This window comes from Malus domestica, chromosome 14 (assembly GCF_042453785.1).
Source record: "Malus domestica chromosome 14, GDT2T_hap1".
NCBI classification, from domain to species: domain Eukaryota; kingdom Viridiplantae; phylum Streptophyta; class Magnoliopsida; order Rosales; family Rosaceae; genus Malus; species Malus domestica.
The window spans coordinates 15,603,577-15,627,554 of record NC_091674.1 but is presented as its reverse complement, the minus strand read 5'-3'; the positions used below and the strand labels follow the sequence as shown (position 1 = coordinate 15,627,554).

General features: G+C 36.5%; 2 protein-coding genes and 1 long non-coding RNA gene across 3 annotated transcripts; all 3 read right to left on the bottom strand.

Annotated features, from left to right (window-relative positions):
• Positions 1-13,569: 13,569 nt before the first annotated feature.
• Positions 13,570-15,314, bottom strand: LOC139191486 (uncharacterized). Its single transcript, XR_011575559.1, has 3 exons — positions 14,229-15,314; positions 14,039-14,101; positions 13,570-13,888 (listed from the first exon to the last, which is right to left on the bottom strand). It is a non-coding gene; the product is annotated as an uncharacterized lncRNA (long non-coding RNA).
• Positions 15,315-17,573: 2,259 nt separating this feature from the next.
• On the bottom strand, positions 17,574-18,416 carry LOC139191185 (vicilin-like seed storage protein At2g18540). Its single transcript, XM_070811755.1, has 3 exons — positions 18,394-18,416; positions 18,098-18,311; positions 17,574-17,954 (listed from the first exon to the last, which is right to left on the bottom strand). The coding sequence occupies exons 1-3, from the start codon at positions 18,414-18,416 to the stop codon at positions 17,574-17,576; spliced, it is 618 nt and encodes a 205-aa protein (XP_070667856.1).
• A 2,153-nt stretch (positions 18,417-20,569) lies between these two features.
• On the bottom strand, positions 20,570-22,891 carry LOC103454741 (actin-depolymerizing factor 7-like). The gene is made up of 3 exons (XM_008394338.3): positions 22,742-22,891; positions 22,016-22,275; positions 20,570-21,285 (listed from the first exon to the last, which is right to left on the bottom strand). Exons 1-3 carry the CDS (start codon positions 22,742-22,744, stop codon positions 21,135-21,137), a joined length of 414 nt encoding a protein of 137 aa, XP_008392560.1. The 5' UTR covers positions 22,745-22,891; the 3' UTR covers positions 20,570-21,134.
• Between the last annotated feature and the right edge of the window lie 1,087 nt (positions 22,892-23,978).

Genomic DNA, 23,978 nt, shown 5'->3' with positions numbered 1-23,978 from the left:
AGAGCAATCCTAAATAGGGGTGGGCAAACGGGTTTTGAACTCGCGGGTCGAGACGGCTCCAAATATTCTAAATACAAAATGGGGCTGTGCGGGTCCACAAAACTAGCAGGTCATGGCGAGGATATGACAATTTTTTACTCAATCCGTTAACACGACATAAAAAATAACGGCTTTCGGATCAGCACGATAACTAATCGGGTTTTTATCGGGTCACCCATTAATAATGGATCTTTAACGGGTTTACATGCTGATAACTCGTTTCGTCCCATTAAGAAAAGAACTATTTTGATGATTTTAAAATTAAAATACAAAAAAAATTTAATATAAAATACAATAGTCATAGTGTATATATTGTATATTGTTGTGGCCTACATTTAACTGATAGGGGAAGGGAGCTGGCGACACAGAGAGAAACTAGAAAGAGATGTGTTTGTAGGGTTGTGTAGAGGAATATATGTTATTCCCTCTACGCAGTGTCTTTATTTATAGCAATAAGAGAGAGAAGAAATCATTCTCCTCCAAGGAATACAAGTCTATATAGAAAAGAATAACTAGAATCAAATCTAATCTAAGATTTACACAATCACACTTAAACTAGAAGTTTATAACACTCCCGCTTGAGTGTGTAAATACTCAAATAGATTCGACATCATGTAAAGGTTGAGGAAGTCGACTCATCGACACTGATTCTGGGAACACGTTATTCTTAATAAGATAGGAATTTGCATAAGAAAGTAAGTCTCACAAAAAAACCCTAAGGCTATTGTAAAAACCCAAGTAGGGACAAAATCCATAGTCTAAGAAAAAATGCGTGAGAAATGCAAAGTCAAATGAAACGTTTACTGGACATTATCGGGGATATGATCAACCTAAGGTTGGTGCCTTATCAAAACCTAATTAGGTAGCAAAAACCCAATGGGAAAAATGCTCCTAATCGTAGGGAAAAGGAGTACATTAAGATCAAGCAAGTATACTTCAAGATACTCCCCTTGAGTTTGACACAATTCTAAAGAGAACTAGCAATGTTACAACCCAGAAAGTTTACGAATACCAATTCCTTGAACAAACTTCTGAAACGTCACATTCGGTAGTGATTTGGTGAAGAAGTTAGCCAGATTGTCTTGTGAACGGATTTGCGTGACTTCAATCTTTTGATGCTTTTGTTTTTGATGTGAGAATAAGAATTTTTGGCTCAATGTGCTTAGTGTTGTCTCATTTGAGGTAACCCTTATTGAGCTGTTCGATGCATGCTACATTGTCTTCATAGATCATCGTCAGGACATTAACGACGGGGTCAAGATTGTAGGAGCTTCAAATATGGCCCACAATTGCTCTCAACCAAAAGCATTCCCGAGTTGCTTCATGTAAGGCGAGAATTTTAGCATGGTTAGACGAAGTGGCAATTAAGGTCTGTTTAGTTGACCTCTAATAGATTGCAGTGCCTTCAACGGTAAATATATAACCTGTTTGAGAAAGCGCCTTGTGCGGATCAGAGAAGTATCTTGCGTCACCATAACCAACAAGGCCAGAATCGACTCTATATAAGGGGATGCAGCATCACTCGAGGATCTGTAGGGATAAAACAAACCTAAATCCGTAGTACCCTTAAGGTAACAAAAAATGTCTTTCACACTAGTCCAGTGTCTGCGTGTTGGTGCATTACTGTATCTTGCCAAAAGATTAACAGCGAAGGAGATGTCGGGTCTAGTGCATTGAGCTAAGTACAATAAAGTGCCTATCGTACTTAGATAAGGAACTTTAGGCTCCAAAATCTCTTCATCATCATCTTTTGAACGGAAGGGATCATGTTTTGCATTTAGAAATCGAATGACCATATGAGTACTCGAAGGCTTCGTTTTATCCTGGTTAAAGTGGCGCAACACCTGCTGGGTGTAGTTCGTTTGATGTACTAAGATTCCATCCGAACGATGCTCTATCTTGAGACCAAGACAGTATCGAGTATTTCCTAAATCTTTCATCTCAAATTCTAACTTCAGGTGCACGACAGTTCTCACGAGCTCTTTAGAAGTTCCGATGAGGTTCATGTCAACGACATATACTACAACAATCGCAAAACAGAAATGTGACTTCTTACTGAACACATAAGGGCATAGTTCATTGTTCACATATCCCAGACTAGTCAAATACTCACTCAGACAGTTATACCACATTCTTCCGGATTGTTTCAAACCGTAAAGTGAACGCCTCAGCCGAATTGAGAGCATGCTCCGAGGTTTGGAAATATTTGATCTACTCAATGTAAGTCCTTTGGGAACTTTCATATAAATTTTCGTATCAAGATCCCTATAGAGATACCCAGTTACTACGTCCATTAGCTGCATACTTAGTTGTTCTGAAACTACCAAATTGATAAGGTAGCAAAAAGTAATCACATCTATAACGTGTGAATAAGTTTCATTATAGTCAATCCTAGGGCGTTGTGAGAAGCTACAGGTTTAAACACCTTACGTTTCGTAAACAAATTGAGTTCGATTTGGATTGCTTGTTTCTAGTTTGACTAATCGGTTCTATGTTGACATTCATCAATGGAACGGGGTTCAATGTCAGCGCTCAACATGATCTCAATAGCTACTGCATATGCTAATGTATCATCGACGATCATTTCATTTCTACACCAAACATCATCCAAGCTAGCATAATGGACCGAAATCTCACGATTCTCGGAAGTTGGATTCGTCTATTTAATAACGCTTCCGTAATCTAGAATTTCCTCATGAGTTGGATAGAATGAGTAAGCAACAGTTGGATTCACGGTAGGCTTTTCAGGTGCCTGTACCGTGAGTTTCCTCTTCCGGAGGTGTAAATCCTTTAAACCAAAAGGTCTGCCACGCTTATGTGTAGGGGCAGATGATTGGCTAGCCACTAATGTACGTGGATCGGCCAAAGTGGCATCTCGGACATCCAGGAGGGAAGTCTGTCATACATTTGGTATATCCATCTTTGTAGGCACATTCGCAGCTCGAATATGGGATCTTGTCACTTTCGCTAGATCGGTGAAAGCATTTGGCAAGCTCTAAGCTATGTTTTGAAGATCTAATATGCGCTGCACTTTAGTTTTAGACTGAGCGGTGGTGTAGGGATCTAAATAAGACAAAGTGGAAGTCATCCACGATAATTTGCTTCGTTCATTAGGAACGTTGACGTTCTTATCTCCTCTAACGACGGGAAGACTGTCTCATAGAAGTGACAAACCGCAAAACGAGCAGTAAACAAATCATCTATCAAAGGTTCTAAGTAACGAATAATCGAAGGAGAATCATATCCAACATAGATTCTCATTCTTCACTGATGCCCTATTTTTGTACATAAGAGTGGCGAAATCAGCATATAGACCGCACAACAAAAAACACGCAGATGCGATATGTTGGGTTCATATCCAGTAACCAACTGAAGGGCGCTAGATGGTTGGGTCGTAACAGGCCTTAGGCAAACCAACATGGTTGCGTGCAATATTGCATGGCCCCAAGCAGCAATTAGGAGCTTGGTACATATGACCAACAATTGAGCAATCATTTGTAATCGCTTAATGAATGCCTCTGCCAGGCCATTTTGGGTGTGAACATGGGGTACATGATGTTCAACTTCAACCCCAACTGACATGCAATAGTCATCAAAAGTTTTAGATGTGAATTCTCCAGCATTATCCAATCAAATAAATTTGATCAGATAATTAGGGTGGTGAGCCATAAGCTTGATAACCAGAGCCAATAGTGATGTGTGCATATTTTCATATATTTTCATCATATACTTCCTTTGGATATTGTATATATGAATGGGTTATATGCATTAATTTATATTGTTTTAATTTATAGGCATTCAATACTGAAGTTATTAAAAAATGAAGTGAAAAATGAGCTTTTTGGGTGTGTAGTGTAATTCCAGTGGAGCACGAGGCCAACTAGTTGCGCAAAGACATGTGCATTACAACAAGAAGATGAAACCAAGTGGTTTTGGAATCAAATAGAAATGGGAATGTTATTCAATGGACTTTAGGAGAGAACTTAATTTCTAGTTTTTATTATTTCCATTTATTTTTCTTTTTCTTTAATAAAGACTAAAGGTCCATTAGAGCTAAGATTAGTGGTCATTTATTTGACCATTTCTACTTGGTCTTATCAATGCTTGTCGTGGGTTTTATATAAGGAGGTTACTTGTCCTTATTAAATTAGAGAGCCACCAAAAACAAAACAAAAAATCATATTTTAGATAGGGGGTTGTGTCAAGGAAGGGAAGAGGGAAGAACTTTTCTAGTTTCTTTTCTTTTCTTTTCTAGGGCTACGATGTAGCCTGATCATGAATACTTAATTGCCTTGTGGCAGTGTTATTGTCAAGTTTTTCATCTAAATAAAAATCAAGCGCATTACGAATAGCAAAAGATACTCAATAAAGATGAAAAACTTGATAATAACAATGCCACAAGGCAATTAAATATTCATGATTAGGCTACATCGTAGCCCTAGAAAAGAAATGAAACTAGAAGAGCTCTTCCTTCTTCCCTTCCTTGCCGCAACCCCCTATCTAAAATACGATTTTTGGCTCTATTGTTGGTGGTTCTCTAATTTAATAAGGAGAAGTAACCTCCTTATATAAAACCCACCGCAAGCATTGAAAGACCAAGTAGAAATGGTCAAATAAATGACCACTAATCTTAGCTCTAATGGACCTTTAAGTCTTTATTGAAGAAAAAGAAAAATAAACGGAAATAATAAAAACTAGAAATTAAGTTCTCTCCTAAAGTCCATTGAATAGCATCCCATTTCTATTTGATTCCAAAACCGCTTGGTTTCATCTTCTTGTTGTAATGCACATGTCTTCGCGCAGCTAGCTAGCCTCGTGCTCCACTGGAATTACTCTACACACCCAAAAAGCTTATTTTTCACTTCATTTTTGCATAACTTCAGTATTAAATGCCTATAAATTAAAACAATATAAATTAGTGCATTTAACCCATTCATATAAACAAAATCCAAAGGAAGTATATGATAAAAATATATGAAAATATGCACACATCAAACATTTTGGAGAATGCAGCGTTCCTTGTGGACAACAAGCACACATGTGACCAATGTGTGGAGGCGTCAACCAAAACCATAAAATATCTAAATGGTCCGCACAGAGGATGAATCGGTCCACAAATGTCCTTTGTAGAAAAATAGGAGGATTTGAATGAATCTTGTCATAAGAAGGCTTAATAATAAGTTTTCCCATAGAGTGGGTTTGACATGCGATTACTTGAATCGAACCTAAATTTCGGGTTAGTGGATGCTCGTGTGATGATTTGAGGATACGACGTATCACTGTTCATCTAGGGTGTCCCAAACGATCATGCCAAAGTGTAATTTCATGCGCAGTCCCAAAGGTAGGGCCAGCCACATAATGGCTTTCTATAGTGCGTATGGGTGTAGTATACAGACCACTCAAGACACACTTCATCTTATCTAGAACATGCTTCTGGCCATATTCGTAGGAATTTATGCACAAAAATTCAACTCCATTTTCTACATAGGTTTCAACATGGTAATTATTATCTTTAATGTCCTTGAAACTCAACAACGTTCTTTCGGATTGCAGAGAATAAAGTTCCTCATCAATGGTAAAAATTATACCATTCGACAACATTATATGTGCCTTACCGTATCTTTCAATTAGGTTGGATGGGGCTGAGAGGATTGTTAGAGGTGCATTCTTAGGTATGAAGTTAGTGAAATAGATGCGTTCACGTAAAACGGTGTACATGGTTGCAATATCTACCAGACAACTAACTTTCCCACTAGTCATACCTAGAATAAAAATTAATTTGAATTGGTCATGTGCATTGAAGTTAAAAAAAAATATCCATTCAAAATAATTTAAATATTCAAGGATGGTAATTAATTAAAAACTTAATATCCAAGAACAAATCACCAACAAATAATCCAAACATAAAGGAAAATTGTTCAAAATTAAACAAAAAACACAAGGGGGTTCGACCACTAGGTGGAATCCGGCCCCATTGTCTAAATTTCAACTAGAAAAATAGTTTGTGTCTAAGATTCTAATCTTTTATAGAGGTAATAGCCTCTTGAAAGTCAGAAACCTCCATCTTGGTATTCTCCGGCACTTGCATAAAGTTTGATTCAAACTTCTTATGACGAGAATGATATTCAGCTACAACCTTCTTGGGAGCTCGGCAAACATGGGACCTATGATCCTTTGAACCATAGCGATAGCATATGTCCACATCCATGGTTTTAGGCACTTTCCTCTTATTCTTGAAGTTTGGGGCCTTGGGAACAAGGTTAGGGCATTTCTAGGTTTTGTTTCCTCCCTTAGATGGGCCTTGGCTCTGTTGACCTTGACGGGGTGGCTTTTAGCCTCCCCTATCATGCCTATTTTGGCATTTTGGGCATTTGTTTGTGGTATAATGTGCTTCAGGCACAACAGTTGCCCTAGTAGGTCGAGCTTGATGATTTTTCATCAACAACTGATTTTGCTTTTCAGCGAGAAGTAAAACAGAGATCAAATCCGAGAACTTAGTGAACTTTTAAGCTCTATATTGTTGTTGCAAGACAATATTAGTAGCAGAGAAAGTCGAATAGGTCTTATTCAGGAGATCCTCTTCGGTAAAGGTCTTGTTATAGAACTTGAGAAGTAATCAGATTCGACAAACTTCATAATTATATTAATTCATAGACTTAAATTCTTGGAAGCACAAATGTTGCCTATCATGTCTTGCTTCAGGCAAGAAGATGTGTTTTTGGTGATCAAAGCGATCAGCCAAAACGACCCAGAGTGCTCATGGATTTTCCTCAGCAAGGTACTCGGTTTGCAGTGCATCATGAATATACCTTCGATGAAGATCATGGCAGTGGTTTTCTCAGCTTCACCAGCCGGGTTGTCCGTCTCATCTTCAATGGCGGGACGCAAGTTCTTTGCAGTGAGGTAGAGCTTCACATCTGGGACCCACTTGAGGTAGTTTCTTCCAGAGACCTTTAAAGCGGTAAAGTTGAGTTTGTTCAATTTCGACATGTTCCTATCACAAAATAATAGATAAGATGTGATTAGTGTCATGGAGAAAAAAAAATCAATCCATTCACATAGGAGTAGAACATTCAGGTTCTAATAGACATGTATTGGTTTAAATATACATGAAAAAACTTCGGGTTTTCATGGGTGATGTTTTAAGGAGAACTTTGGCTTTTCAAACAAGGCATGTTTCTAGAAACTTCAGGTTTCGAAATAACAGGTTTCGAAATAATTACGAACTTCAAGTTCATATGTTCCTGCAGACAAACACAAATATATATACAAAAATATGCAAATAGAACTTCAGGTCTATAGTGATAATTGAATTAATTATTTTTTGGACTTCGGGCCAAATTTAAAGTGTGGGTGAAAAAAATTGTAAAACCCAACGTGCCTAAAAAAAATAGGCATTTAGACTCGGGGCCTAAAATAATAGGCCAAAACCCACATGTGGGTTGAGTAATATTTAGAACCGTGAGGTCCAGGCCTAAAAATTGGGCTGGGGTTAGGCATGGGCTGATCAGTCCCTAAAATAAATGTTGGGCTGCAGGCCCAAGGCAGAAAAAAGGCTGCAAAAAAAAAAAAAAGGTTAGGCCCAAAGCATAGGCCTAGAAAGGGTACTGATTATGTGCGGTGGGGAGCACCGATACCCCAGCAAGGCTGGGATTTGGTGCGACATACACACATATACTAGTAGAGGCTGGGATTGTGTGTGACGCGGTGCATGGGAGAAATGGCAGGAGCCCAGAAAGGCTTAAGTGGTTATCAGGTCATGTTATCACTAAAGCCCAAATGGCTGGTGTGTGGATTAAGGCAATAAGCACAAGCAGGCTCAATAAAAGGGTGCTGTGTGAGATGGACCAAAGGAATCTGAGGCTTGTTAGGGCTCGGGTTTGGATCTTCAGGCCACCCTAACGGCGCTAGGTGTGGGGATTCGCCGAAGATGGTCAACAACGTCGCTTCAGACGGTGTTCCATGGTCGGTGCAAGCCATGGTTCATCAGAGAACCAAGATTTGTCGACGGAGGTTGAGCCTTAACGTCGGGGTGGTGAGAACCGAAGGGATTCAAGTGAATCCTACAAAAACTCACGAAATTCTTTTGGAATTTCGAAGATTGTTGGTGAAAACAATGAGTTTTGTCCAAATCACAAGATTGACGGTTGTATTTTTGTTGGAAAAGTCGATAGGGGATGGGGGACCTGGGCTTCAGGTCGAGGGTTGTAGATTGGGACAATGGTGCCTAATACACATTGTTTGGTGTTGGGCTTGCCACCTTAAGATCTGTGGCTTGGGTTGGGCTCGCCAAGCCAACGTAGGCTGCTGGCAGCTCGGGTTTGCGGTTCAGGTCATGGGTTCGAAGAACCTTAAAAGATTTCGACTTTTATTTCTTTTTCAATTAATTCAAGGCATGTTTAATATATAGTTTAGTGAATGAACATATATTTAATGCAATTCATGGTAATATCAAATTCACATAATTCAACAATTCTAGATATAATGCATACACAATTTATGTAGAATCTAGGATTCGAAAAACGTAAAGTTGGGTCATGCATTATAGTGAATGTTCATGCTATCAGGGATGCAAAAATATCAAGATAAAAACTGTTGTTTTGGAAGAACCTGATTGCGTGATGATATTGGTGAACTGGTTTGATGCAGAAAGCTTCCACGTCAGATTCCTAAGCGTAGCGGTAGAAGTGTGCTAATAACGTATTATGGCCTACATTTAAGTAATAGGGGAAGGGGGCCAGCGGCACAGAGAGAGAAAATAGAAAGAGAAAATAGAAAGAGATGTGTTTGTAGGGTTGTGTAGAGAAATGTATGTTATTCCTTCTACACAGTGCCTTTATTTATAGTAATAAGAGAGAAGAAATCTTTCTCCTCCAAGGAATACAAGTCCATATAGGAAAGAATAACTAGAATCAAATATAATACAGGATTTACACAATCACACTTAAACTAGAAGTTTATAACATATATTAAATATGTATTACTGTATTATTATTCTATATAGATTAGAAAAAGGGTTATTTTGTATAAAATCAATAAAAAGTTACAATATTAACAAAACATCAACAATATTTATGTTAATTTTAAATAGTCAATCATGTATTATGATACTGAAATGCATTTAAAATAAACAAAAATTATAAAATCTGCCACTACAGCTGGCATCGACTTCAACTGACACACCCTTTCTTTCTCATGTTTTTTATATTTTGAAATAGGTTAATACAGATCCAGGCATTGCGTTTCTTAATTCTGTTTTTTACACTTGGATTCAGAAGTTGCATTGCAATGTCCGTTTCCTGGTTCCGTTTTTTTCAACACTCACACGCCTCTTACGCTGCGCGACTCTTGATTTTTACTTTTGGATTCAAACACTACATTGCAGTGTCTGTTTCTTGATTCTGCTTTTCACACTTGGATTCGGATGCAGCATTGCAGTGTCTTAAAGTGCATAAGACACTTGGTTGTAGGGTTGGATCATTTCCACCATTGTTCTCATCAACCATGATTGGTCTTTCAACGTCTTGCTGTCTCTGCAAGTGTCTTAAAGTGCACTCAAGTTCTTGATCTATAGGAATCAACTCAAGTTGCAACGAACGTCTACCTTGCATACACGATCAGACTTTGCTCCTTGTTGGACCATTGCTTGGTATTTTGCAAATTTCTTGCAACTCAAATATCCAATCGTTGATCTGTTTTTGGGTTGAAAACTAGGCTTCTGGGGCTTTCCAATGATATAAAATGTTCCTAGTTAAAACTCGAATAAGTCAGTCCAAAGCTGTGTCGTAATATAGCGTTTTGCAAGCCCAAAGCTGTGACGTAAACTAAATCGAATCTAATTATATTAAAGACACAAACACGAAAATGTAAACCTAAACGACAAACTAGACTCGATCTTAATTAACAATTCAATCAAAGATGTGAAGAGGTTGTTGTGATGATTTTATAAGCGAACAAAAAACAGAACATAAAATTAAAAATAAGATTAAAGAGAAGAAAAGTTGAGTTTTAAGGCAAGTGATGAAAATCTAGAGATTCAGAATCAACCACAAGCAAGCCGATTCAAGTTTAATGTATTAATGAAATATTTTGTCTCTTAGATGATAATTCTCGTATTTAAGTCCAGTTAAGGCACTATAGACCATAGTTCTCCATAAGTATATGATTCTCTTCGTTTAGGGCAGAGATCATAAATCCTAACATGCAGTCTATCCGGTTAGGGCATATATTTAACATGTAGAACTCATTATGTACAAGAGAACCAGAGAATCATGCAAACCATAAATTTTGTTACAACATCTATGTAATTCACAACCCTTATTCACAAGAAGCTAGTTCAAATTATATTGCAGTCGTGCCTCAAATCCGTCTTCAAATTACTATATGCAAAACCCTAAGGTGATCAGTCAAAGAACTTCAACACAAAGCATTCAATTCTTGCAATGAATAAGAATTCATCCAATAAAACTAAATATCCATCAAATAGTCATTGAACAATAAACATTCATGATAAGGCATCATCCTAGCCCTAGAAATGGATTTAGTTATTCATAGAGTACAAAAACATAATGAAAAGTCTGAAAAGGACATGAAAAACTTATGAACGATATTGAAATATAGAAGAATTGAACGATGGTAGATGGATGCTGCTTCTCCTCCTCAAAATGTCGCGGAGAATTCACCCTCTCACCTTAAAAAAAAAAAAAAAAAAAAAAAAAAGAACCTCCTGATAGGAGCATATTTATGCGACTTAGTTAGCTTGTTTTCTTGCACTTTTATAGTTAGTTTGTGGTTATTATAGTGTTTTAAGCTATTTTCGTGTGTTTGTAGGTCCAAATGACAAAGTTGGCAACAAAGTGCATTTTGGAGCAGTTTTGGGCACTAAATGGATAGCACATGTATGGGCCAAGATGGATGGACGAATTTGGAGTTCAAAAGGCTAGGAATCTGATAAGAAGAGGAGGAAATTAAATTCAAGACAAAGAAGATAAGGAATAAGCTCAAAAGAGGAAACATTATCCACAACCTTATCCACCCTTATCTTATCTTATCATATCCTAATCTTATCATGTCTTAATCCTAGCTGCAAGGGGACCTACATATATATTTCTAGAACCTATTTCTAGAAGAATTCCCTTCTAGAAGTCCCAAATTAGCCACAAAACACATTGTTTTTAGAAACCTTACAAAAGTGGCGCCTATTTCCCTTCTAGAAGGCTTTTGCCTTGCCTTGCAAGCTATTCTCTTTTCCCTCCAATGTGTGCCACACCCCTCTATCCCTTTTCCTTTGTGGATTTTGATCTATTAGGCCTTATTCCTTGTGGATTTGGGTTATACAAATCATTTTTTGAAATTAATTGGGCTAAACCTTTTCCTTAGTGGATTTAAATCCTTGTGCCGAACCCTAGAGCCCTAATTCTCCTAGTGTGCTGATTTCTAACCCTAATCTGATTTACCCAAGGGTTTTGTTGAGCCTATATATACATATTTTCAGCACAAATTCGTCACCACCCTTCATACCACTCAGAAACACCTTTGCCGCAACCCTAACCACCATTCTACATCCCAAAACACCATTCTACATCAAGATACATCTCTTCCACACCTTTTGGAGAAGAATGAGAGTCTTGCCGTGAATTCCATTGATGAAGGAGGGCCTTGTGCGCGAGCCATCTGCATCCTTGGGAGTTTTAAGAGTTCTTTCTTCCCTCGTTTCAGTTTTGATGTTTATTTGAATTTGCTTTTCAATTGCTATGAACATGTGGAACTATATTCTTATTAGTTAGTGGTGAATTCGAAGCCATGGACATATGTTAATATGAATTGATTCCTTTCAGTTATTGTTTCGTAAAACATGAATGCGATTTACTTATCTATTTGATTGATAACTTATTTTTGTGTGTTGATTAAGGAGGCCTACTTAGTTTGCATGCTTGAATTTGATGCTAAATTATAAGAGACTTTCACCTAATCGTTAGGAACTTATAATTACAAGTTGTGGAGATTGTTGGTCACAATCGTGTTAAGTAGATTCTTAGCAAGAGTATCATGCAGTTCATAGTTATAATTGCCTTGTCAATGCTTATGATTTCCATGGAATTTAATGATCTTTGAATGTATCTCTATCATGCTGTTCATATAGGGAACTTGAGAAGAATAATTTGGGTTGTCGCATTCACTCATCCAATTCAATGAATTTAGGGAAATCTGAGAGTTAATTTGTGCATTCACGATTAATTTAGGGCATTGTCGTTCATGGTTTAAAGAAACAATACTGGAAATTGATTTATGTTGCATATGTTCATGTGTGGAGAAGGATCCTCTAACTAGCTTTTCACCCTTGAATTCATCTCAATTTCGTTTTAGTTTACTTTGTTTTGCAATTTGTTTAGTTTTAATTCAATTTTGTCAGAAATCAAACCCCCTTTTTTGTTTTGTGTTATTAGGTCAAAATCTGTCCTAATTAGGATCTTTAGAGTGTTTTGAGTCAATATAGGTTAGAATTAGTCCATAAACATTGTTTGGGTCTTAGTTTAGTCTTAAATTCGTCCAATTTAATCCCTAGAATCTGTTTTGAGTCTAATTGTTAGTATTGTGTTGTTTTGAGTCTTTTAAGTGTATTCTGAGTTAGTTAAGTTACAATCTGTTTTCTTTTAATCTTTTGAGTCAAAGTAAGTTTTAATTTCGTCCAAATCACTTGTTAGGTTTAGAATTGAGTCTTTTTAATTTAGTTTTGTAGATTTGAGTGTTTTAGGTCAGTTTAGAGTCTATAGAGTCTATTCTTGTGTTTTTAAGTCTAGTTTAGTGCTTTAGAGTTTAATTTGAGTAGATTAGCAGCCCTAGTTAATCCCCGGTTTAGAACGATCCCTACTTACATCTTTGCTACAATTGTCATCAATAGGGTTTAATTTGTGTGTCAAGTTAATTTTCACATCACCTCCTGACTTCCTACAATCTTTCCTTCATATATTTGTCAAAATCCTAGCATGATTAGGTCTTTTGCAATCTTTTCCTCATTTGTATTGGACAAAAGGTCATCTCCAATGTGTTATATTTTGGGCTTTGGTCTTCGGTTGAATTGTGACTTGAAAAACCCAACAGACTTTGCAATTTCTGCATAGACTTGGCTGACATACGTCTTGTACGAAAATCTTCATCACATCGTCTAGAAAACTTGAAATCTCAGGTCGTAAAATTCCCCTGAAAGCTAACATCCATATCTTTCCAATGGTATAAGGCTCAACAGCTCATTCGTTCTGAGGAAGCACAGTTTATTCCATTAAGTTGGTAGATCCGCACAGACAGTTTGTGCTTCCAGGACACATAACTCGTTTCAATTGCAAAAGGTATCCTTTTTGTTGTGTCTTCGTCTTTACTCCTCAAAACTGTGTCTTCGTCTTTACTCCTTAAAACTAGGAACAACACAAAACTAAGTGGAAGAGAACTGAATTCACTCAAAAACATCACAAGAATCTAAATAAAAAGGATTTTAAACTGTATGCAATAATGATTGTATCACCTTGGACTTATGTCGATTGGCGAAGGTCCCTTATTGACATCCCTTGATAGGCTAAGGAGGAAATCCGGCAAGACGTGAGCGATGGGAGCCTCGCTTGCAGTGTGTGGGTGGCCGTCTTCAATGAGTCATACACATATATTGTCCCATCTTTAAGATTCATCTCTACCGCCACCCAATGTTGATAGGTTGAGATGCATGTACACCCTATCCACATCCTCCACCCATGATGCACCGAACTCTACCCTCTTCCCCATCACAGTTATGTACAGCACCGGCTCATACAGTTTGGACACAACCCTTTTCCATCCTTTACTTTTCACTTCAATATTCCTGTCATCATAGCTTCATTCATAATAGGACTATCTACAAGTGTAAAATATATCAAAGAAACATGTACAATAGTTCACCGAACCGAAAACACACTGAACATCACAATTGCCAAACTTTTCAATATAGGATAAATTAAGTGGGATGCATTACCGGAAACCAATCTATTGTGTTGGTGGTCACCACTTTCTGAATCCTCCGTGCCTCATCCTCATGCTTCCTCAAGAGATAGAGATGCAAGTGAATGTGTTGCAATATACAATAAAATATAATTCAACTATCACACCAACCCAATGACAACACACTTATATCAGTCCATCACACATAGGGTTTACTCATTTACATCTATTGACAGCCAACCATTGTGGTCCAGAAGTCGCCTCCAGAAATCGGTGCTTCCAGCAATCATGAACTCCAACTGGGCAACTGGACAAACAATGTAAACAAAAAAATTGTTAGCCTCATCGTTGTATTCATTTCATCAATTATTCTGAGGCATATACATAAAATCGTAATGTTAATAAGTTACTCACTTCTTCTCTTTCTCCTTCAACTTATTGAAGCTATAGAAATATTGCATCACCTTACTTACAGAAGAAAAGAGTATGGAAAAACACAAAGTCTAAATAACTTGTAGAGCATCACAATTGTATTTGAGAGATAGAGAAACTTTAAACCCATGAATCACATGAGAACTTGAGCATAAAATAGAACTTTATTTCAATTGGTTAATCTTTGAAACATTCCCCCCCCCTCCCAAAACCTTTTTTTTTATTCTTTAAAGCAAGCATCAATTTTTTTTTTCCGCAACATTTTTTTCTTGTCTATTATAAATGCTTAAGCCCCAATACTTGGCATTCTTTCCTCTTAAGAAAAAAAAAAAATACTCTACAAGCTTTTAGACGGGTAGGAAATTCTTTACAAGGCTAAGTAGGGAAAATTTAGGTTAAAGAAATAAAAAAAAAAAAAAGGGCTCACATAAAGGCTCAAGGGGTTGGCTAACTAGGGAAAATAATAACAAGGGTTGGCTAGAAAGAATCAAACGAAAGAAGGGAAAAATGCCTATGTCATTTCCAATATTTTACGTGAATTGATGAATACAACGAGAGGTATAAAACAAGTTCTAGAGATACATGTAAAAATGAGACCATGGCGCAAGAATAAATGAGATTGATGCATAGTGGTTCAATCTATTTTAGGCTCAAAAGCTCTTAAGGGTCACATAAGCTCACTAGATTCACATATGAAATGTTAAATCATGCTCAAGTTTCACACCAACAAGGCTATGTGCATATATATTTTCCAAGTCATGTTCATAAAAAAATATGGTTAAAACAAAGATAATGTAAAGAACTAATTTCAGGCTTAAATCTCTTGAAAGTTATGAAAAAATTAAGACCAAATCTCATTACTGAATTGGGAAGTAGCCAATAACATCAGGACCCAAAGAAAAATAAAATATTTTTGTATTTTGAAAAATTTATATTTTATATTTTATATTTTATATTTTATTTTATTATTATTATTTTTTTTTAAGAAATAAAGCAAAAGGATTAAAAAAACAAATGAAGATAAGAATAACAGAAATAGACAACAAACGTACAGAAAAATAAGAATAAATGCTTAAGCTCTAGGACAAAGAAACTTCCCAGGTTTAAAGGAGACATGCAAATGAAGATGTACATGGAATCCATCCCCAAACTTGAATTTTGTAGTGGCATCAAAGCTGAGGGATTCCAATTTCTGCAAAAATACAAAATAATCGGTAAGCTAAACAAGAGACTGAGGAAAATAATTTATTATTAAAAAAAACTAAAAATAAACATTAAAGCTAGACCAACTAAAAAAATGTAACAATCCAATTAAGTAAGGAACATAATCAAAATCCCCATCAATGGCGCCATAAACTTGTTGCGAAAAATAGATAACCAAAATTAACATCATTAAGTCTCGAATTTTAGTGCTCGCAAGTATACGAATCGGATGATAGTATAGCTTTGAAGCACGGATATCGTCCACAAAGATCGAATTGATTCTAAAAATCTTACTAACTAAATTGAAACAAATTATAATGGAGAAGGTTTAATGGAAAAGATATGATATTTAGACTTAAAATGAAAATTAAACAAAGCTTAAAAATAAAATGCATGAAATAATAAAATTAAAAACATAAGAAAAATAACACCTAGGGCATCCAAAATCACCGTAACCAATTCTACTTAATTCCCTTAATATGTTACGCTCAAGTACTTCCCCAATATTGATGATCGATTTTCCCTAAATTATTCAACAGCCATGGCATCTTGTTCATCAAAAGTATCCTTATATGTTAATCCTCTATGGCATCTAGAAGAATTTAAAAAAGTAAGAACCCATTAAGCTCTATGGAAATCGTTGGAAAATCACATAAACCCTAATTGCATAGCATCTACAAATAGGTGTTTATGGTATCAATTGCAAAAAGCTAAACCCAAGTTAAGTATGGCATCTACTCTAACTTGCATCAAATCAACTTAACTAAAACTTAGATGGTGATCAAGCATCTAAACAAAAATCAAGCGCATAACAAATAGCAAAAGATACTCAATAAAGATGAAAAACATGATAATAACAATGTCACAAGACAATTAATTATTCATAATTAGGCTACATCGTAACCTTAGCAAAGAAAAGAAACTAGAAAATCTCTTCCCTTCTCCCTTCCTTGCCTCAGCCCCAATAAAGTGTGATACATTTTGGTGGCTTTTTTTTAACTCACAATGGGGAATCAATCTCAATATAAAGACCCACAACAAAGACAAGAAAAAAAAAACTAATTAAACCCCACTAAAATCTTAAATAATGCACTTTAAGTTTTTATTAAATAAAAAGAAAATAAATGGAAATAATAATAAATAAATAAAACAATTATGTCTATCCTTAAATCCATTGAATAACACTCCCATGTCCATTTGATTTCCAAAACCATTGCAGTCTCATCTTCTTGTCGTAACGCATATGCCTTGGTGCAGTTAATTAGCCTCTTGCTCCACTGAAATTACTCTACACACCCGAAAAGCTTATTTTTCACTTCATTTTTGCATAACTCTAGTATTGAATGCCTATAAATTAAAACAATACAAACATTTAACCTATTCATATATACAAAATCCAAAGTAAGTATATGATAAAAATATATGAGAATATGCACCGATAATAGCTCAACCACACATTCTACGTCCATGGCTTTAATTAACGCTTCTCTTTGCACAACATCGTCCTTCATCTGACTGACGTGGATTTTTGGCACTTTGTGATGTCAAATATCAACGGGGTGTGGCGAACCACTTTCATCTTTTTTTTTTCTTCCTCCTTTTTGTTAGCATAGATTTTGACGTTGCCCTTGTACATGGGACTTTCCTCTTGGTTCCCACATGATGGCCATCGGGCGTGTATATCACCACCTCATTGTCATCATTCAAACACTTGACATCTTCACACTCTTCCGTTGCTGGTTCTCCGACCAAACCAACCCATCTTCGCACATACATATATAGGATTGGCCTAATCAACAGTCCCTGCAAACTCATTCCAACCTTCGTCCTTCACTTTTTCCTGTGTCCCATAATTCCTCCTTTTGATACCCCTTTTCACCCACTGGTTTTTCCTCCCCTACCTCCAAACCACTTTTTTCATCACCCACTTTTCACTACCGTCCTCTTCTTTTTTTGGTTTTGTCTTCTTCTTCCACAATGGTTTTTACATTACCGCCAATTTGACCACCCAGTTGGTCTTCTCTTTTTTTTCTCCTCTTTACTGCTTTCCTCTTCTTTTGCCTCCTCATCTTTTGCCTTTTCATCTTTTTCTTCTTCTCCCTCTTCTTCATCTTCTTCATCATTTTCATTTTCTTCTCCCACATCTTTTTTCCTTCATCTTTTTCCTCGGCATTCTCCTCCATAGGTTCTTCCATCACTGCCCTCCTTAATTCCTCCTCCACGTTCGACAACTCTTCCACTTTCTTCACCAAATTTCTGTTTGATATCTCCTTCTCAAGGGCCAACCGCGCGAATGATGCCTTCACCTCTTTCAACTTCATTTTCAGCTCATCGACATCATTTGTGTTGGGAGTTAGGGATTTTTTTTATATACTCACACCTGTACATATTCGTTAATAAATGAATGCTCACTCATATTGATAAAGCCAATATTACCAATGAAAGCATCACATATTACCTGAAAAGCATACGAAAATCCTTTGTAGCCCCATTTGGACCGATGCGCCTTCTTTGTACCCCTAACTTCTTTTTCTTCCTCCTCATCTCCCTCGCTATCCCCCTTCAACTCTACCTCTACCTCTACCTCTTCTTGAAGCAGCAAATGAGGGCTTGTCATGAAGTTGTTCAAAGGAGATGGAACCCCATGCAAAGCTGTTGAACCTATCCATATCCTATATGAGGTCGAGGTAATTAAGATTCACAGCTATGTTGTTCTTCACCCCTATCAATACAACATCGGCAAAGTATAACAACCCTAGCTTAAAGGCGTCGTCCATGTTCTTGCACTCCTTAAATGCCCTTTCAAGCTCGCCGCAAGTTACAAATATTTTTTTGCTGACTTTCTTGGGGATGTCCTTCGCTTTACCTTTCCCATTTTCTTTTCTCCCTTCACCTGCCAACCCTAATTTACACGAGAAAATACTCCCTCAACAGCCTAATCCTTTAAGGCTCTACCTCTATGTTATGGGGCTCGTCGCATCATAGCCCGATAATGAGGCATAAGTCCTGCTTTGTGAATCAGGTCAATTCACAACCTATTAAATAGGTCAGCCCTTCTAGGTCTTTAACTCCTTGATTTCTCACTCTACGGAGTGACAACTCATGCACCAATTGCTCACTGAAGGCCAATTCATCCACACCCTGAAGGTGGCCAAAGCAAGTTGCCCCAAAGGCATCAAGCTCTGCCTTATTAAACTTCTCCCTAATCAATCCTAACACATGAGGGGGCTTGAGATAAGTTATTAAGCCTTCGCCTATACACTTCTTCTTCTTTGGTTGCTAGTTCAACACCCTGGCCTGCCATATCCTATGCACTTAACAATACACACACATCAACAATCAATGGTACATATCTTAACAATAACCTGTCACCAACGCTTCATAACTTTACATATGCTGTTAACAGAGCATCATTACTTAAGCAATTTCAATTCCCACCATAAAATTAACAATAATTCAGATACAAAAATCAATCTCTACCACCATAAAATTAACAGAATTCAGAATTCAAAACTGCAACTTTACCAAAACAACAGATAACATCTACACAACTTGCCAACATAGCTTCATAAGTTCAAAACTTGCCCTAATTTGTAAAAAAAAAAATGACATATATCGACAAATTCCACCTAATTACATCCAAGAACATGCATAATTAACCATACACCAAACTTAATTTATAATACTTAACATAAATAAATAGATGGAATTCTAGAGTTCCATTTTCAAAACTCACCAAATTTAAAATTCACTGGCGGAATAAAATATCACTATGCATATCAAGGAAGCAGTTTGACCCTAGCTCGAATGAAGTGACAAGCATGTCCTTTCTTTGGAACCCACTGCACAGCCTCCACAAACCAACACCACCACAACCTACTTGCTCATTTTCTTCACTGATGTTTGGAAATTATGTGAGGCTAGACAACACACCACCACATACCAACTAATACTCGGTTTGGAACAGGAAGCAAGTTTTCCAATGGCAAGGATGTTTTTGACAACAACGATGTTTGAGCAAACGCGGGAGAAGGAGATGAGTGTTTTTGTAAGAAGGAAAGTGTTGATGTCGGGAGTAGAGTTCAAATCCCAAGAAATTTGGAATACATCCCGGGTACAATATTAATTAACTGAAGGATCATTTATGACTCGGTTTCACCCTAAGCTCGTTTATGATGGATTTGTTGTGAATCCTTCAGATTTGGTCCAGCGAACCATATTCGGTCCTTACATATGGTCCGTAAATAGATGTCTGCACCATAGAAATCGCGATATAAAGGTTTGGGAAAGCTACAACCAATGGAATATTGTTAGGAGGTTGAAAGCCCAAGTTCAAACCAAGACTAGAAAGCTGCAAACTTGAGGGCGAGTTTTTTTTAGAATGGGAGAATGATGCAGTATGTGGAAATAAATATGGGTTTTAAGTTTTGATAGTTTTATCCACACACTCATTTTTAATTCTCACACACCCCTTTTAATATTCAGCATGGATATAATGCATTAAAAAAGATCAATAGCTAATAACTAACAAGGGTATGCGAGAGGTAAAATGGGTGTGTGAATAGTATTATCCTTAAATTTAAAATGGTTGGTGATGACTTATCCTTTATCAAAGTCATAATTTGTAGCAAATTCGAGCAATTTCCATTGTTCCTGGTTGAGTGATTCCCAAGTTATCCGTGTCCCATCTTCTCGAGATCCTTTGTTACTTCCTATTCCGTGTATAATGTCTTTCCTCTCTATTTCTCTACTCAGTTGTGATTTGTTGTTTCATAAGATAATTGAGGAAATAAGGCTATCTTTGAACTTAGACTTTCCCATTTCTCCTTGTAATATTTCTGACAACGGCTTTTTGGCCTTTTTCAAGAGGCAATGCTCTTAATTTGTGTGTTTCTTTTGTTCGCACAAAGTATATATAACAGCAACACAGTGCACAATGGAAAATAACATATGGATATACTTTGATTTTTCGTTGACAATTTATATATATATATATATATATATATATAGAGAGAGAGAGAGAGAGAGAGAGAGAGAGAAACTGCACACAATCACCCCGAGCGAAAAAAAAACAAGGGGCATAAAACAAAGACCATTTTGCTACGATCATAACAATCTTCTAAGAGCAACACTTGACAAATGAAAGCAAAGCAAAACCCTATTCAACCAATTCTAAAGCAAAAGCAGCAGCAGCAGCAGCAACATTTCAGCATCAACTAATGCTTCTGCTGCAGGCAATTCATTTTTTTAGAGTTCAATCCCTTTGCTTTTTTAATCCCAAAAAATCATATTTTTTTTCTTTTTCGAGTAAGGCTTTGAGGTTATACAGAAGAGTACGTAGTCCATTCACAGATTCACTTGGTTTTGGAATGGAATGTGTTTTTAAAAAAAAAAAAATCCAAGTTATAAATAATGGCTATAAAATGTTGGTGGCCCCCAAAGAGGGAAAGCATGAAAAAGATTTGGAAGAGATAGAGAGCGAAAGGGGGGTCGCTTTAGCAGGCTCGCCCTTTCACTATGTCCAAGCTCATCTCACTTGGATCTGTTGCTTGCAATTCAAATGAAATGCCGTCCAATTCTCTCTTGAATCTGTCCTTGGAACTAGCATACACCATCTTCATCCTCACCTTTGATGTATCCGGTGACCTAATCCATGCCACAAAAACACATGTGCAAGTATCGTTGTTTAGGTGTTCAATAAAGTGCAAAAAGAAATGGAAAAAATGACTTGGAGAGAGATTACAAATTTTCTGTAGAAAAATATTCTAGTTAGAGTCATCAGAAGGTACATACTGAGGGCTCGTTGAGTACCTAAGAATGGATTGGTAATTCAGTTGTTTATCAAGATATTTTTAAGCAATAAATGAAATTTTTTTGTCCAAGTTGAAGGTATTCTTTTCTTACTTCAAGATACATTGATCTTATGATTTACTCCATCCAATCCAATCCAATCCTAAGGACCAAACAAGCCCTCGTGAATTTGAAATCAAGAATGGTGGAATAAGGATTCATCCTTTAAAATACGAAATTTTTTTCCCTACCATCAATTGTATACAATTATGTGTCTCTCTCTCTTCACAAGATACTATCTATCTCATTGACCATAAAGATAATATCACTTTTCACAAGGTAAATAGATAGACACATAAATGTATATAACTTGTATGGATGAATTACTCCTTACCTACAAACATATGACCCTCGTTATACAAACTTTTGTATAATGAGCCTCACATAGCGACACTCAATGAGAGCCAAGAAAGATCGTTAAGCTAATAAGGATAGGCATAACATATGTGACCATGGCAGGTTCAATTTCCAATTGTATTGTAAGAGAAAATGAGAATGGATGCAATTTTTGTGTGAAGTTAATTACCAAGCAATGAAGAAAATCTTGCTTTTCTGGCAGTTTTCTTCAGTAGTGAAATCGAAGTCATAGACAGCATAGCGACACTCATCAGCAGGAAAACTGGCGGTGAAATCCTCATAACTCTCATTAGGTTCCCCGAGCTTATCAATCACAATTTGTTGTTGCTCAATCTTGTACAGAATAAAGCGATAGCTCCTTTTTGCTTTGAGCTCCAAGAACCTCAGCTTGCAGTCATCGTGTACAGCCATTCCAGAAGCTGCATTGGCCTGCGGGATCCCATGCCATAATATATAAAAGCTAAATTATTGGTTACAACCTCTAATTAATTGGCGCGTCATTTTGTATCTGTTGCTCAAACAAATATTACTATATATGGATCTGATGAAGAATTTTTTTCCTTTAATTTTTGTTGATGTAAGTGATTTCCAAAAGCAACTAATGAAAGTTTTGTAATTGCATCACATACGAAGCGCTTCACGGGATGTTAACATGGTGAAATGTTCCCTTATTTGTTTGAATATGTGGTTGAGATTGTAAGCATGACATGCTATCGTAAGCTAATATGAATAAAAATGAAGAAACAAACAAATTAGAGTCACAGCATTATCACACAGCTTAATACAAACATGATGCCTTTGGTTGAAATAATAAGAAATTAATCATCGTAGTTGAACCTATGATCAGTATAAATCATTGTTGAGACAAAAAAAAGAAAGAGAAGGGGATGCATACCATTTTGTCTCCAATGAGAAGGGGCTTCTAAAATGTGTAAAAAAAGAGAGAAGGGAATTGGGGGCCTCAGAGAATGGAAATGGGCAAGAAGCACAATGAGAGCCTACGGGAGCAAAAAAAGAGAAAATAGATCCTTGTTTTTGAAAGGTAGAAAAGCTGGAAATTGGGAGGCTAAGATAATGGAGGAGGAGAGAATTTGGAGGAGAAAATTTGCTTCTTCTGCCGATTGTGTCCACAAGTCACTCTAGTCCTTCCACGTATTGTAACGTTAATTTTGTTATGGATTTTTGGGATAAAGTCTATTGAATTTTCCTGTTATAGGTATAAAATGGCGTTTGATAATCAGGAAAATTATAAAGTGTTAAATAATTATAGACGTTGGATTTAATCCGACGATTTGTAGTCTTAATAATTTAGTTAACTGATCATACGATCCATTTTATTTCCAAGACTCCTTCTTATGACTATGGTTATTGGCATATAATCTTGAACAAAGACATAGTAGAAATGCTTGGATTGGATTGTCATTGCAGATATAGGAGGATATCCAAGTGATGTTAAATTTTATTTATTGCTGTGTCATAATATTTCTCTTTTCAATGTTAAAACTTGTTTGAAATTTAAATCCTATGTCTAGTTGATGAAAATATGTCGATGGCAGTCAAACAATTTGAAATTGTAAACTAACAGGGTACACATTGTAATTATAATTTATGTGCTTAATTTACATTGAATTTTCATTGCTGAAACTAAAAGTAATCTCGTAAGAAATTACAGGTATTGCTGCTTTGCGTGATTTTCCCAATACTTATTGTGGAGCCAAAAATAATCACAAGGCAACACGTGGATTTTTGGATAAAAGAGGACAAAAATACCCTTGAGGTACAACGGGACTCCTATACGCGAGCAGCGGGCAATCATCCTTCAACTAAATCAAAAATGCCCAAAATAGGTAACAATTCAAAACCTACCTCATCAAATCCCTTCTACAAGGTAACTCCCAAAACGTATTTCATTCCATATATCTTTTACCTTATTTTCCCTTTTTTAGCTAATCAATTAGCTATTTATTCACTCAATAACCTCCCAAAAACATTCCTTTTATTATGTTAATTAGCCAATTAATATATTTATTCCTAATCAATATATTAATTTGCTAATTAAATCACCAAATAACACCCAAAATACACACAAAGGGCCGGCCACTCTTTCTCCAAAGAGGACCGGACATGCCCTA